Consider the following 14999-nt stretch of genomic DNA (forward strand, 5'->3'; position numbering starts at 1 on the left):
GGCGGCACATGGCGACGACTATAGGCTGAGGACGCCGGCCCAGGTTCTGGCTGCCCACCTGCAGCAACTGGTCATGACCCGCGCCCGAGTCCAAAGTCAACATGCGCGGGCGGCATATGCCCCCCATTCTTATCAAATTCCCGTGGGGGCCCTCGTCCACCCGGCCTCTTCTCGTGCAGCCTTTCCAGCTTTGACAGGTAGGCCGATTTTCTGTCGCTGTTCCTGAATTTGCTCCTGTTCCTGACCGCGACTTGTTGTGCTCTCTGCGCTTGCGCCTGTCCGCGCCTGTGCCTGCCAAAGAAAAAGGACGTCTCTCCGTCCTCCCACGGCTGCCGACACATGTGAACAAGACGCAATCATCCCGGTCCCAATTCCGCCCCAGCCCCACCCACCTGTCTTCGCGACCGCCAAATTTCTCCCTGGGCTCTACTCCCACGGCGACGACATGAACAATTCGGCTGCGCAGTCCTGGGCTGCTGCAGACCACTTCGCCATGGACACGTCCCAGGACAACTTTGCCGGTGCAGAGTTCATCGACTTTGACAATCTCGATCTCGACTTCAACATGGACGGGTACAACAGCCAGGGGCCCGCCTCAACTGGGAGCCAACTCGCCGATCTGACCGATTCACTCAACGTCCACCACCTGCAAAACCAGTTTCCCCCACAACTCGCCCCAGATTATCACAATGGCCCAAACGGCGCCCAGAAAGCCCACAATATCTCCCCTCATGGCCTCTCCCAGCAGCCTGCAAACAACTTCTTCGACTATGGCGTCCCCCAGCACACGGCCCAAGGCTACCCTCAGCCTCACGCCCAACTCTACCGCCCACATCAGGGTGTGCCGCCCACCCCAAACAGCACTGAAATTCATGGCGACCCCAACCGCTATCTCCAGCAGGTCGAGTCGCAGCAAGCCCTCTTCGATCAGAGGTACCACATGCGCAAAGATGATGCTGTATGTTTGGAAGTGGAAAACCCACCTTGAGCCTCGGCCACTGACTCTATACAGACATTTACCCCCCTTGTATCGCCTGCAGTCACGCCCCATGACACACGCTTCCAAATTCCGGACTTTGCTATGGCTGGCTCCTACTTCAGCCCGCTCACCTCACCCGCACTGACTGCTCAGAGCCAACAACATGCCCATCAACCACCGCAGAACACTGCTTCCGAGAGCTCTACAGGCCATTCGCCCATTGATCTCGACATGGACATGCTGGGTGAGCCTGCAATTGTATCACAAGAACAGGGAAGAAGGAACACGAGAGCTGCAAACAGAAGAGGTGCAACGCGTGCCAGCGGCAACGCCCGTGTACGGCAGTCTCCCATTGTAAAACCCAACAGGCGGAAATCCAACGGCTCCTCGCTTGTTCTACCAAAAGACGTCACTGACCTCGTGCAAGATGCGCGCTCCCGGCATCCACTTTCCGCGGGTCTGGATGCGCCTCGCACCCGCGAAAGCTCAGAGACTGACTCCATCTCCCCTGAACCCATGCTCTCAGAAATGCGACCCCCGCCCAAGCCTGGCTCTTCAACAGCTTCACCTGCTGTCATGGCCCAACGCAGCAGCCAGAGTAGCACTCCAGCCACCCCGGCCTCTCTCATGCGCATACAGCCATCGCCTGATTTCAACGGTTCTGAGCAAGCACCGCCAATGCTAGAGGACCTCACCCTACCGGAGGCGTCTCTTGACAGGCCGAGCTTGTCAAGGTCAGACACGGCGATTCGAGACGATGATAGCGGTACACCTCGCTTGTCTGCGCGAAAGACACCCAAACTGAACCCCTTGAGCACGCCTGGCGCAGCCATGTCGGGCCGGCCTAGCCCCATGCTTGACGCCATGTCCACTCCCACAAGTCCAGCTTTCTCAATGACAAGCAGTAGGAGAGATGCAAAGCTAGCACGCAATCCAAAGAAGAGAAACAGCGTCAGCTCCCATCTTGTCAGCCCTGCATTGATGCCTAAGATTTCGCCCAGCATAAAACCTTTGCTACCAGACGGCGGCAGTGGTAAGTGTATTGCTCGCATTGATAGTATACTCTGATCTGACAGTTCCCAGGCACCACTGACAATACTCATGCTCTACTGCTTGCATCCAAGTCAAACTATCAGAACATTCTCGATGGCACAACGGTCCCCGGTGTAGTCTACCCCACGTCACTATCAACGAACCTTACTTCAAAACGCACCTCGCACAAGATTGCGGAGCAAGGCCGTAGAAACCGTATCAACACAGCTCTGCAAGAAATGCAAGCTCTTCTTCCCTCGCCACGGTTCGGTAACGTTTCCGACGCCAAGAGCCCAGAGACAAACGCGCAAAACTCCAACAACTCAAAGGCAGCAAAGGTTGAAAGTGCAATCGAGTACATCAAGCAGCTTAAGCAGGAGGTGTCAGAGCGTGATGAGTTGATTAGCAAGAAGGACAGTGAGATGGATGCGCTAAAGAAAGAGTTGGCTGCACTTAAGAGATGTCAATCCGAAGGCTCAGCACCGGAGACAACAACCCAACCAAAGACCGAAGCTTCTCCCAGCCCGACCACTGAGAACGAATGATGAGATGTGAAATGATTTTAGGCTCGACTCTTACACTTGGTAATTACTCTATTTGGAAACACTCATGGCACAAGTCCGGTTTGGAATTCGTCCCGCCACGACGTGATCGCCACTCATCTCTGCTTTTTAGCGACAGGTGAGATGGTACGCGATACCGGCCCGTCTGACAGGCCAAACCTTTTTCGGACCGGAGCCACCGTTACACACTGGTACAGGCTATACGTACACGTGCAGTAGCCGATCAATGGAACTGGAACTGGAATTGGAACTATCTTGGCAAGCAAATGTCAGGATACACGATAATGCACATATACCCAGCAACACACGGATTTGCTCAACATCTCTCTCCATGTTATTAATGGATGCAGCAAGACATATGATAACTTTTTACCCACGGCCTTTTTGTTGAATGATGAAAAGGTTTGAGAGGTAGAGAGAAAGATTAGGTGGGTATCAAACCAGCCACATACCTCATTTTATCTTTCATCCGCTACAAGAAAAGACATGTTTATCCTGTAGATGGGAGAACATGGCAGGCCTACCCTATCCATTTTATTTTCCTTGCTGAGCATCGAAAGTCTGCAGAGAGAGTAGTTGCACGCGCAAACCTTGATATCAATGCACATAATTTACTCATCACTGTTGCCTTTTTTCTTTCTTCATTGCCATGTTCTAACCAAGCATCCAACCCTAATTCTGGTGAATACCAACTAGTCTTTCTACTCAACTTGCGATCTTTTTTGATCACTCGAATCGAAAAAAAAATAGATGAGAGAATCTGATTTAAGAAGAAAGAAAGAAAGAAAGAAAGAAAGAGAAAAAAATCCACGACACAGCATCCAGACTAGACCGAGGAACCATGAACGGACCGGACTTGTTGATAAATCAGCCGTTATTGGCCCTGATACATACTCGGCGTAATAATGACGGACAATGATAACGCTGTATGTGTGTGTGTGTGACATGGAAACTAGCATCACAAACATACAATCAATCAGTTAGTTAAACTCACCCCAACAACAACTTAATGATATTACTCAAGTGAGGCGGTAATCATATTGAAAAAAAAAATCACGACAAGATATATGGAAAAAGGTAAAGGGGGGGTTAGGAAGCATCAGATTTATTAGTAATTACATTTGCTCCAATACACGAAATCATGATAAGAATAACAGTCATGACACCGTGACACGAAATACGAAATCAGCATTTACACAATAACACCACCATAATATATGACCAATCACACAATTAGCGAATTAATTAATCCATCAATCAATCAATCACTCACCACATCACTCACTTTTCACATCATTGAGAACAAGCTTATAAGGAAAACATACATTTCTAAAGCAACGCAAACTAATAACAAAAACGCACACGGCACCCGTCCACGCATCCACCCGTCCCCTTTCCCGTCTCCGAGCACAATGGTAGCAAGCTAGTGGTCTTCTCTCCCTTCTTCCCCCCTTTCACCACCGGAAGCTGTCTTCTCAATGAAGTACAGCCACGCCACACCTCTAGCCCGCCCCATCCATTGTGTCCCTTCGAGTCTGCCAGCCAAGCTTCACACCCCCATACATTCTTCTTGTGATACAATTTAACTTCGTCCCCTTTGTTCAAGCTTTACCTCCCCACAAGCTGGCAGCCAAATCCGAAGGGGGGAAACTCAAGGAAAATTTACTGGAAAAAAAACCATACAAAGGACGAGGGGGCAGGGGGAAAATTAATGTGGGGTGAAAATCAAACAAAAACATGCGCAATCAGTCGGAGAGCTGCCCAGTGACGCAGAGCTTCGCAAGACGTTTCGCATGAACCATTGACTGCAATTGGCCAAGGATCGTTGAAACATGTCGTCTGCGAGCTGAAGTACTGTGCCAATTTGAGATAATGTGTGGGTCGAGCTTCCAGAGATACGAGATAGTCGAACAAGGACACCATGACCATAGTAGGTGTGAGACATCAAGTGCCTCCCTCTAGGTCTGTATCAGATGCCTGCCGACTAAATCCCATGGACTGATCAATAAGCGACGCCGTCCAAAATGTTGCCAGGACGGCGGTGCCGCATTTCCCATTCGTTGTGCGTGCGAAGCCAAATTCAAATAGGCGGACCCGCAAGAGTTGAGATGACGAATCGAAAGCCGCATCAAGAATCAGTAACCGGATGCATACTGGTCCCCGCCACGCTTATTGGCTGAACGAAGCTGCCTGAAAAAAAGAACAAGGTTAGTAAGGTCTGCATCTGACATCCCCCGCGCTAAGCGTTATCACACCGAACGCAAAGGAGAGGGTCCCTTACGAGGATCAGATATATCGAACTCACATTCCGGTGCCCTCCTGGCGTGCGTTGACCGGTCCGCGCTTGGTGCCAGCAGCGGTGCCGGCGTTTGCAGCAGCCGTGGTTGTGACGTGGCGTCCGCGACCCTTGTCGTCTTCATCGCCCTGGCCCTGGTTGGCAGCTTGGGCGATGGCTTGGGCGTTCTTCTGGTACTTGTAGACGGTCCAGTCAAAGACGTAGTCGTACTGGAAGCCCTCACGAACAAAGAGATCGCGGAAGATCTTGCGGAGGTACGAGTAGTCCGGCTTGTCATCAAAACGCAGAGAGCGAGTGTAGTTGAGGTAGATGGCAAACTCGTTGGGGAAGCCACGGCACAGGACTTCGGTAGGGGTTGTCATCTTCTTCTCCATGATGCGGTCATATTTCTGCTTCTTGGTGGCCGCCTTAAGACCCTGCCAGGGAAGGGAGCCACGGCAGAAGTAGAGCATGACATAGCCAAGGGACTCCATGTCGTCACGGCGGGATTGTTCTACAAATGTTAGCTACGAGAAGCAAGGTGGGTAAAGGGTAAAGGGGGTTTACGTACCGACACCCAAGTGAGTGTTGATACTGGCATAACGGGCGGTACCAGTCAAGTTCTTGTTCTCTCTGTAAGGAATGTGGAAGTGGGTCTTGGGGTCGCGGTACTTCTTGGCGAGACCAAAGTCGATGACATTGACCTGGTTGCCGCGCTTGCCAATGCCCATGAGGAAGTTGTCGGGCTTGATATCACGGTGGATGAACGACTTTGCGTGGATGTACTCAATGCGGGAGATGAGCTGGTCGGCAAGAAGCAGGACCGTCTTGAGGGAGAACTTGCGGTTGCAAAAGTTGAAGAGATCCTCGAGCGAAGGGCCGAGCAAATCCAAGACCATGGCATTGTAATCGCACTCAGTTCCGAACCAGCGGACAAAAGGAATGCCTACGCCGCCAGCAAGCGACTTGTAGACACGGGCCTCATACTCGAGCTGGGGGTGCTTGGCCTTGACGCTCTCAAGCTTGATGGCGATCTCCTCGCCGGAGATGATGTTGGTACCTGTACATGTTAGCTCAGCTCAGCTGAGAGGGGCGCGGCTGGTACACACCAAGGTAGATGTCACCGAAACTGCCACTACCAATTTTGCGGCCGATTCTGTACTTGTTGCCGACGCGAAGATCCTACTGGGGGTCAGCCTGGTGCGTTGCAGAGATGCACCTGTCGGGCATGGTGATGATGAGAGTGGTAATGGTGATGACAAGAGGCAGTGAGGGTGCATGGGGGGGAGAGCATACCATTGTCGTCATGGTGGGAGGTAGTTCAACCTTGAGGAGGTTGGCCCGGTGGTGAGGGTGAAGTGGTGGGTGGGCCGAGGGTGTTGACGATGGGACGTGGGTGTGTTTTGAGGATCAGCCTGCTGTGGACGGACCGGTCAGTATGAGGCTTTTGCCTACAAAGGCGGTGAGTAAGCGGGGAGCGGGCAGCCGAGAAACGCTAGAGGATGCAGTCGAACGCGTCGATAAGGGGAGGGCAAGGACTAAAAGGCTGGCGGGTTTTGGGAGAGCAGGTGATGAGGGTTGCGTGGGTTGCGTGGTGAGGGAATAGAGCAGAGCACACAGGGTTGAGGGCGGCGCCGGGCTGGGGAGCTGGGGAGCTGGGCAGGACTTACGATAGGGCGTGCAGTGAGCCCAACGGAAAACGACCGCGAGGCGGCTGTGTGGTGGGTGGGTGATGAGGCTGTGTATGTGTGGGAGTGTGGAGGGGGGATGCAGGAGAAAGAGAGGCAGAGCAGCAGGCGGTGGGATGCACAAGCGGCAGGTGTGCAGGCCAGAGAAGAGCAGAGAAGCCTGGCAGAACAAGCACACGGCGGCGGGAGGAGGTGCAGTGAGGACGCGGATGGAGAGGATGCAGAAGGTGCACCCGCCGCACCTGCTGGTCTGGCATCGGCTGCGGCTTGCGGCTGGGCGCACAATCACGTGGGGCGCTAGGTGGCGACGTCTTCACTGCGGGTGCGGCGGCGGTGTATCAAGCGCCGTCGACTGTCTCCGCTCCATTCCCTCCCTCCCTACCTCCCTACCTCCCTACCTCTCTACCCGACTCCCGACTCCCGACTCGCGCCCCATGGTGGCTACATGGCTACCCAAACCGGCTGCTTGCTTCTGCTCCTCGCCCACAGCCTCCCCCCCAGGGTGGCTCCATGCAGCTGGCACGCTGCGTTTCAAATGCCGCAAACTGATGCCACCCGTCCTCCTCCTCCCAACCCCTAATGCGTCATGTTGCTCCTAACCATGGCGCCATCATGATTTTCCCTACCCATCCCATGCAGACGCCACCTCTTACTACGTAGGCGTCGGGAAAATACTTCCTGCCCGATGTTACTATCAAGCAGTAGTACATATTCTAGAAGTTCGACGGCCCGACTGAGGCTCGCTCGCTTCCCACGGCTACAGGCCACCCAAGCTACCCGTCCATGTCTACCCTCTGACAAACGTCAGCGCTCCACAGCTACGCCCTATGCCACACCACACTTGCCTTCACCCTCATGTACCTCAGCCCTGGGAGCCAGGGCACGTACTCATGTACCTACATACGTGTGCTGTACTCTACCGCTTATTTCTTCGGCGCCATTTTGTGCTTTGACCAGCTTTTCTTCGTACCCCGACACAGCTATCGGCGAGGTGCATTTGCCCGTACAACCAAGGAAAAATACTCTTTACACATTGTCACCTCGCTAGCTGCTCATCACACTGGACAGCATAACAAAATCTTTGACGTGCCCCCATGTTTGCCAGGCAAATTCTAACCAGCAATCCGTGGCATCACGCGTACCTTGCATGGTAACCGATGCTGCCCAAGTGCTTGGACCTCTACTAGCACAAACGCATGCAATGCCATCCCACTGTTGCCCTAGCAATCGCCCTCGCATCGATCCGGGCCTGATTATGCGCACTAGATCAATCAATACTTTATTTTATTTTAACAGGATCGTCGGGCCAATCGTAGTAAGTCATGTGAGGGCCAGCACACCAGAATGACATCTTCAAGACTTTGAGCACGACATGCTTTTCTTAGATTGAATCTGACCGATTCTGAGCACACTGAAATCTGTAGCCAAGGCAGACAAGGCTCTAGCTGTTGGTTTGACCAGGATTGATTTGGCAAAATCTACATGGCCGTCTCAGTGCGACGTCTCCATCCTTTTCCCATTTCTGCGGTTATTGTACACTGCATCTGATAGCATCCATATGCTCAAACCCCGCTGTCCACGTCATGCACTTTGAAGCTTAGTGGTTCGCTGACTGGTTCTTGACGGCGGGGTTTCGCGGGTCGTTCTTGTACTCGTCGGCTGCTTCGTGTCAGTTTGCGAACTTGGAATCTCGTGGGCCAATTCAGCCACCAATAGGTAGACTACGCACCCTGGGACATGGCGTTCGCGGCAGAGTTGACACCGTAGAGGATGACAAGACCTGGTGGTTTCTGTTAGTCCAGCACTCCCCACAGTCATCCCTTCATTCGTTCTTCCGTCCATTCCAACATCCTCCAAATCCATCTCTTTTGCTTCCACAAAATTTAATCGTATATGTGCATCGAACTCCGCAACGTACCAGAGACGTAGAAAGGCCACATGGGCTTGGCTGTAATTCCTTGGTTAGCAGTCGTTCGAGCTCTACCATTGGCTGTCAGCGCCGTCCATGGAGACGTACCAATTTGCGCCGGGAATTTCCTTCCGAGAAGAGGCATTTTGACGTGTGGTGGAGGGGCAATGGATTGATTGGCAGTTGCGATGAGGATGGGCGGTGGTGGTGTTGAGCTCCGGTCGTTCGGCTTGCAGAACTTCGATATGCTTGGCATCGGCGCGCGTAAAGACCGACCCGTAAACACCATGTACACCAAGGGCGCAACAACCCCGCGACAGACGACTCTGCCAGTGATCTGGAACCCTACACCTTTACGCTACCAAAGAAAAAGTTGCAGTCATGGCCTCTCCATTAGAAGGATGTGTAGCCTCGCTACGCAATAGCATGCAACTGCTGGATTCGTCCATCAACATACTGGACGACGGCGTCAGTGACCTTCCTCGGCTGGCAAAAGTGCTGCAAACAACACGAGTACGTAAACTGTACTCCAGACCCTTGGTGGCTCCTTAACGAAACTAACATGTTCCATAGCACTTTGAACTCATTTCCGAGTCGGACCTTCAGACGGCGCAAGCAGGACTCCTCTCGGAAATACGCCCAGAAATTGACAATCTTCTCAAGCGTGTAGAAAACTACGTGGATAAACTCGAGCGTCGCGAACAAGCCCTCATAGCCAAATGTGACCTGAATGACGGACGACTTGGGCGAGACAGCAATGGCGGTTCGGGATCGAGGCCAGCGAGCAGGAGTACGCAGAGAAATGGAGGCAAGGCTATTAGTGCGCAACAAGAGTTACGGTTCAAGGCGTTAAGAGCAAAGAAAGACAGACTCAGTTATGCAGTGGAGACGCTCGAGCTTCAGGCCAAGCAACGAGAGAGGCAGCTGAGAATGAGTATGGCAGCACCACAGCAACTATATGATGACTGAGCTTATCTTTACTCTTTCTTATCACGCTGAGTGGGTGGTCATGTAGCATACGGATGCAAGGGAACAGCATCATTGTGTTTGGATGGGCGTTTTGCAATTGAGATACCCCTGGCGCATATATATGGCATACAATACAAATGTCGTCGTCTGAGACCCTGGACAAGCTCATACCAACAATACTTCTTTGTTATCTTTAGCCTTTCTTGCTGACGTCCTGTTCAACTTGAAATGGTGGGGAGCATACATACAGTCAGTGATGATGCGCTAACCTTTTTGACGGTGCATCATCGGCTAATTCCGAGAAGCGCAGAACTCGGCTTCGCAGAAACACCACCAGCTCCGGTAGACCAGCCATTGCATCTTCCCCACAACTCCGTCCATCATGAGCGCCCTCCGTATCGCCAGAGCCGCCCTCCGCGCAAGGCCCGCTGCCATCGCCCGCCCCATCCAGCGAAGAGGCTACGCCGAGGTCGCCAACGACAAGATCAAGCTCTCTCTAGCTCTCCCGCATCAGGTACGCACCACCACCGCCCATGCGTCATTGCAAATGTGGCGGAGAATCCATGTGCACTCGAGAAACAAGGGCTAACAATTGGTTTTCAGTCCATCTACAAGTCCCAGGATGTGTACGTTCCGCAAATCCCGACCGATACCGCAAAACGATTATACGCGATTACTGACTTGGGTCTCCGTGCAGTGTCCAGGTCAACCTCCCCGCAGAGACCGGTGAGATGGGTGTTTTGGCCAACCACGTTGCCTCTATCGAGCAGCTGAAGCCCGGTCTGGTCGAGATCATCGAGGAGCAGGGCGGCAACAAGCAGTTTTTCCTGTCTGGCGGTTTCGCCGTTGTCCAGCCCAACTCTGTTCTCAGCATCAACGCCGTCGAGGGCTACCCTCTTGAGGACTTCAGCGCCGAGGTATGGATGAATAGATAAGAAGAACCAGAGAATTGTGGCTGATGTGAAAATAGGCCGTTAGGAACCAGATCGCAGAGGCACAGAAGATTGCCAGCGGAAACGGCAGCGAGGCTGACATTGCCGAGGCCAAGATTGAGCTCGAGGTATGTTTTTTGTGTGCGTATGGCTAAAGAGAAATTGCTGACATGTTGAAGGTTCTCGAGAGCCTCCAGGCTGCGCTCAAGTAAATGCGTAAACAGCGGCCCTAGAGCACGGTATGGGTGGTATGTATAGTAACTGGCGCTGCGTGCTTTTCACACGCAAAGGATAGAAGGTGCTTCAACGAAACAACCACAACATTCCCATGTTTTGCACTTTTGCTCTTGATTCATATTGCTCCAGTTCCTGTTCGCGTGAACTTCCATTTACAGCCCTATGTGGCACCTTTTTTTTTGCTCAGCACTCATTAGCCTATTTGATTGCATCTCTCGCCTGGTCCTATTGAATATCTACCGCGGCAACCTGAATCGTTTAAATCATATCACTCACTAGCCAACATATTGATATACAAGATCTAGAATCCCCACATGTACCCGAATTGAAATCGAACCACATAGATTTCTACGTGCTGTACAACCAATGTATCAATATGCAAGCAAGTGCCCCTTTTCCCGATTGATTGGAAAAAAACAAACAAAAACAAAAGTCAATTCAAATCCCCTAACAAAAAAACAACCTTGTCAGAGAAACTAAAGAAACCCAACAACAGCCAATGTCTTCTCCCACTAACCTGATGTACTTACCAACGTCAAGTAAATGTCTTTCATTCTCAAGAAACGTTACATACGTCGCTTACTGAGACAAAGTACCACAGAAAAGAAAAAAAACACTTATCGATCCCCACATCCCTCTCGTCCGAGTCCACTGAAGATAATTGTGCTAGCGTCATGGACCTGTTGTTCATGCTTAGAGCCACAGCCCTCTTCATCAAGGTGCAAATGGAATAAGTGGAAGTGAAGAAGAAACACTAGGTAATTTGACTGGGGAGGGGGAGGGGGAGGGGGGAAGAAGAAAAGTTTACTGGTGGCATGAGAGTCGATGAATGTGGTTTGGGGAGAGAGAAAAAAAAGACTTGCATACCATTGAACATCATTGCTTACAAATGACATACCACTCAGCTCATGAACATCGAAATACTAATATTTTCAGGGGCATCACTCACATTGGATAAAAAAGACTATTTACAAAAGACTACCAGAATCTACCTCGCATTCATACCCTGCAAGCCCATAGCCTCCTTCGTGGCATCCACCTTCTCCGCCTCACCCTTCTCCCTTAGTGCCACCTTCTCCACTTCATCAAACGACTTGAGCGCCTCACCATACTGCTCAAACACACCCTTCCTGTAGCCCTCGCAAATCTTCTTGACGAAGCCTTCCTCATTCCACCTCGCCTCGAGGAAGTCTTCAAACTTCTCCGTTGGGGATGATCGCTGCACACCCCACGCAGCTTTGTAGGCGGCACCGAGGGCGCAGGCGTTACCTCCGATCTCGAGCTTGTAGACGCCGTCGGAGCCACCGAGGACTTGACCGGCGAGTTCGGCGATGGCGGGGTTCACGGCGCCGCCGCCGACCATGTAGATGCGGCGGGGTTGGGCAGGGAGGTTGCCTTGTGGGGAGACGAGTGACTGTGAACGGAGACGGAGCGAGAGAAACTGTGACTCGAGGATTGCACGGGCATCAGCCTGGGGGACTGGCCATGTCTTGTCTTCTGTTTTGCCTTGGGCGGCTTCTGGAGCTACTGGCGATAGCTGGCTGTCCTTGGCGAGGAAGCGCCATGTGCCCGCCTTTACGTTTGGCACAATTTCAGGTCGAGGGAAGAAGAGACCTAGGCGCATGGGGTCGGAAGGTTGTGCCTGGCCTAGAGCGGGTGTGGTGAGAGCCGTCTCGTTAAATTTGTCCCAGGACTTGTCTGACACGCCAGAGGCCTTATTGATTGCATCACGGATATGCTCACGGGCCAGACCACCGTTCTTGTAGCACAACATGAACATATAAAGTCCAGCAGTTGTGGGGTGGTTCATGAAATGGTACGCAGGATCGGGTCTGTACTGTGGCGTCGACATGAGGAAGGTTGTCGATGTGCCGAGTGATACAATGGCGTCTGAAGCACGGAGAGGGAGAGCGAGGATTGTCGATGGGTTGTCGCCTGTGAAAGCAATGACTTGCGCTGATGATGGGAACCCGAAGCGCTTGCTGAAGTATGGTGAGACGGTACCGAAGCTGGAACCGCCATCTTCATAAACCTTGCCCAATTTCTGCTTGAGTTCATCGAGGCCTCCGCTTCCTCCGGCTGCGAGCGCGACCAAATCCTCATGCCAGCGTCCATTCTTGATGTCCCACAAATTCGCACCCGTCACATCCGAGATGTCCATCGGGGCCACTTTACCCAAGAAGATGGACGCGAGGAACGAGGATACGAGAGAGATGCGAGCGGTCTCCTTGTAAGCCTGGGGGTACTTTTCCCTGAAACGGAGGATCTGAGGGCCGCTGAAGCGCTGTTGTAGAGGTTAATGGGAAGTCTCAAGATCAGACCTCATGATACTTACGTGGTGAGCACTGCTTCCAGTAGCCAAAGCCAGGTTCCTTGGGTCTCCTAGAGTCTTGTCAAAGGCCTCGCACTGCTTTTGCGTGCTCGCATCCTGCCAGTTGGGACTGAATGGATGACTGAAAGCACCCTTCCTCTCTCCTTTGGCACTGCCCTCCAACTGCTCAATCAATGTCTTTCCAGAATCAAGACTACTCAGCAGGGTCTCTGCATCATGGTTCCAGAAAACAGTACCGTGCTGCATGCCAGCACCTGAGATACCCTGGATCTTTGAGAAGTCTGCGCCCTGCTCTTTCAAGCGCTGCAGCACCAGTTCGATGGCTTCAAGCCAAAGCGCGACTGGCGCAAATACCTCGCCCTCATCTGGATTTGTGAGGACACCCTTTTCGATGCCGTACTTCGAGAGGTCCGCGTCAAAATCGACCTTGGCCTCGTGAATAAGTTTGAGGTCAGAACCGACGATAATTCCTAGAAAGCCGGTGATTGCGTTAACCTAAATGCACAGGCGGTGGTGGGGTAGCTCTCGCGGGGTAAAAAGTAACCCACCTTTGAGCTGCTGGGTGCTCAGGTCGAAGCCCAAAAACTGGTCAGCCATGGTCGAAGTGCGTGTGGTGTGTGTTGAGCTGCAATGGCGGAACTTGTGGTGTTATGACTTCACCGGGCATTGCTAAATTAGCCGTCGAGTCTCGTTGGTGTTGATAGACCCTCTTCATATCCCGCGGTACATCACACTTACATACCGTTTTGCCGATGTGGGGCTCGTCTAGCGCCGACTAGGTGTAGCTCGTAACTTAAGTACTCCATTTCGGCGTTTGTATTGTAGCCACCCAATAGTAAACTGCTGATAGGTAGAATCAGGTATAATTTTTTGCGTAAAACAACCAATACCCACTTTGATCGCTGTAGGTTTAGTGGCGACTCTTCTTCGTCATAATAGTGTTACGGTCGCTACTAGGATTGTCACAAGCTTTCATCGCTCAGAACCCCTGCCTGAAATCAGTTTAAGCGTCAAGCTTATCTGGGTTACAACATCAAAACCGACATGTATGTACATATGTACATGTCAGCATAGAAAACATCAGGTATTTTTCTGCTTTGTCCTACCTTGACGGTTCTTTTGACCGAAGACCTGTAACCCAAGTTAGCCGAATCAATTACCTGGGTGCTGGGCCTAGGCCCTTATACGAAGACAACCCGCTGATCCGCTTACTTTTTGTAACCGCCACCCGCTATTCCATGCTTGCTTCAATTTACCCCAACTTAATTTACGGTTACTCCAATTTCTATAGCATGGAGCGGGGTTCATTCTTCTCTTTACTGGTGGCCTGACGACACTGGAGTGTGTTTTATCTTCTAGTAACACAACACTGTTAAAACGCATACAAACACGGAAGCTTAACCTCCCATTATCCCAGTCCCAGTTCGGCAACCTGTTTGTATCCCGTCAAGAAGTCCACATCTACTCGTATACCATTCCCCCCTGCCCTCCAACTTCCTCACCGCTATCAACCACCTGAAACACTATCGTATCGTTCACAGGTCCCTATCAGTCCTAGCACCTGTCTTGCTTGCGACTATTTTGTACCTTACATGTCCTCGTCTCCCCGCCCCAGGACATCTATTCTAAGCCCTCGTGTTCAGAAGAACCCCTGCCGAATCCTAGACAAAGAGCTGTCTAGATGCCGCCAAGACCACGGAATACAGAAGCCAGCAAATCAGCAGTTACTACAGCCAAAACAAACTCAAGGGTGACGGTAAGTCAGATCGCAATCGGTGATCTATTACCCACCAGCATCAACAATGCCTGTCCCATCCATTCGATACATCACGACAGTCTCAGCGCATTTGGCTAGAAAGAGTGAGAGAAAGGACCGACTGATGGACAGCCATAGTATATAAAAGGGAATGAAACATCTATCTTGCAAACGATATCAACATCAACAACTCTTATCATAATCACTGACCCATCATCATCTCGAAACTTAATCTCACGAATCAACCAACCCCCTAACCCCCACCCGAAAATGAAATTGTCCCTCCTCCTCAGCGCCATCACCTTCACCGGCGCCGCCTACGTATAT

At 51.8% G+C, this 14999-nt stretch overlaps 7 protein-coding genes across 7 annotated transcripts; 4 read left to right on the top strand and 3 right to left on the bottom strand.

The window, feature by feature from the left end:
* Positions 1-445: 445 nt before the first annotated feature.
* Positions 446-2556, top strand: COCMIDRAFT_3190 (uncharacterized protein; the record flags this gene model as incomplete). The annotated part of the gene is made up of 3 exons (XM_007687366.1): positions 446-958; positions 1013-2012; positions 2063-2556. The coding sequence occupies 3 exons, from the start codon at positions 446-448 to the stop codon at positions 2554-2556; spliced, it is 2007 nt and encodes a 668-aa protein (XP_007685556.1).
* A 2042-nt stretch (positions 2557-4598) lies between these two features.
* COCMIDRAFT_88876 (uncharacterized protein) lies at positions 4599-4754 on the top strand (the record flags this gene model as incomplete). The annotated part of the gene is made up of 1 exon (XM_007687426.1): positions 4599-4754. The coding sequence occupies one exon, from the start codon at positions 4599-4601 to the stop codon at positions 4752-4754; it is 156 nt and encodes a 51-aa protein (XP_007685616.1).
* A 121-nt stretch (positions 4755-4875) lies between these two features.
* On the bottom strand, positions 4876-6157 carry COCMIDRAFT_24278 (uncharacterized protein; the record flags this gene model as incomplete). Its single annotated transcript, XM_007687376.1, has 4 exons — positions 4876-5363; positions 5421-5909; positions 5959-6031; positions 6146-6157. 4 exons carry the CDS (start codon positions 6155-6157, stop codon positions 4876-4878), a joined length of 1062 nt encoding a protein of 353 aa, XP_007685566.1.
* Positions 6158-8134: 1977 nt separating this feature from the next.
* On the bottom strand, positions 8135-8591 carry COCMIDRAFT_34623 (uncharacterized protein; the record flags this gene model as incomplete). Its single annotated transcript, XM_007687392.1, has 4 exons — positions 8135-8196; positions 8267-8317; positions 8456-8485; positions 8555-8591. 4 exons carry the CDS (start codon positions 8589-8591, stop codon positions 8135-8137), a joined length of 180 nt encoding a protein of 59 aa, XP_007685582.1.
* Positions 8592-8827: 236 nt separating this feature from the next.
* On the top strand, positions 8828-9415 carry COCMIDRAFT_24279 (uncharacterized protein; the record flags this gene model as incomplete). Its single annotated transcript, XM_007687377.1, has 2 exons — positions 8828-8959; positions 9020-9415. 2 exons carry the CDS (start codon positions 8828-8830, stop codon positions 9413-9415), a joined length of 528 nt encoding a protein of 175 aa, XP_007685567.1.
* Positions 9416-9797: 382 nt separating this feature from the next.
* On the top strand, positions 9798-10559 carry COCMIDRAFT_34625 (uncharacterized protein; the record flags this gene model as incomplete). Its single annotated transcript, XM_007687393.1, has 5 exons — positions 9798-9929; positions 10019-10041; positions 10113-10332; positions 10386-10475; positions 10527-10559. 5 exons carry the CDS (start codon positions 9798-9800, stop codon positions 10557-10559), a joined length of 498 nt encoding a protein of 165 aa, XP_007685583.1.
* Positions 10560-11572: 1013 nt separating this feature from the next.
* On the bottom strand, positions 11573-13513 carry COCMIDRAFT_88890 (uncharacterized protein; the record flags this gene model as incomplete). Its single annotated transcript, XM_007687427.1, has 3 exons — positions 11573-12868; positions 12920-13386; positions 13465-13513. The coding sequence occupies 3 exons, from the start codon at positions 13511-13513 to the stop codon at positions 11573-11575; spliced, it is 1812 nt and encodes a 603-aa protein (XP_007685617.1).
* Positions 13514-14999: the final 1486 nt, after the last annotated feature.

Source organism: Bipolaris oryzae (assembly GCF_000523455.1).
Source record: "Bipolaris oryzae ATCC 44560 unplaced genomic scaffold scaffold_29, whole genome shotgun sequence".
Taxonomy (NCBI): domain Eukaryota; kingdom Fungi; phylum Ascomycota; class Dothideomycetes; order Pleosporales; family Pleosporaceae; genus Bipolaris; species Bipolaris oryzae.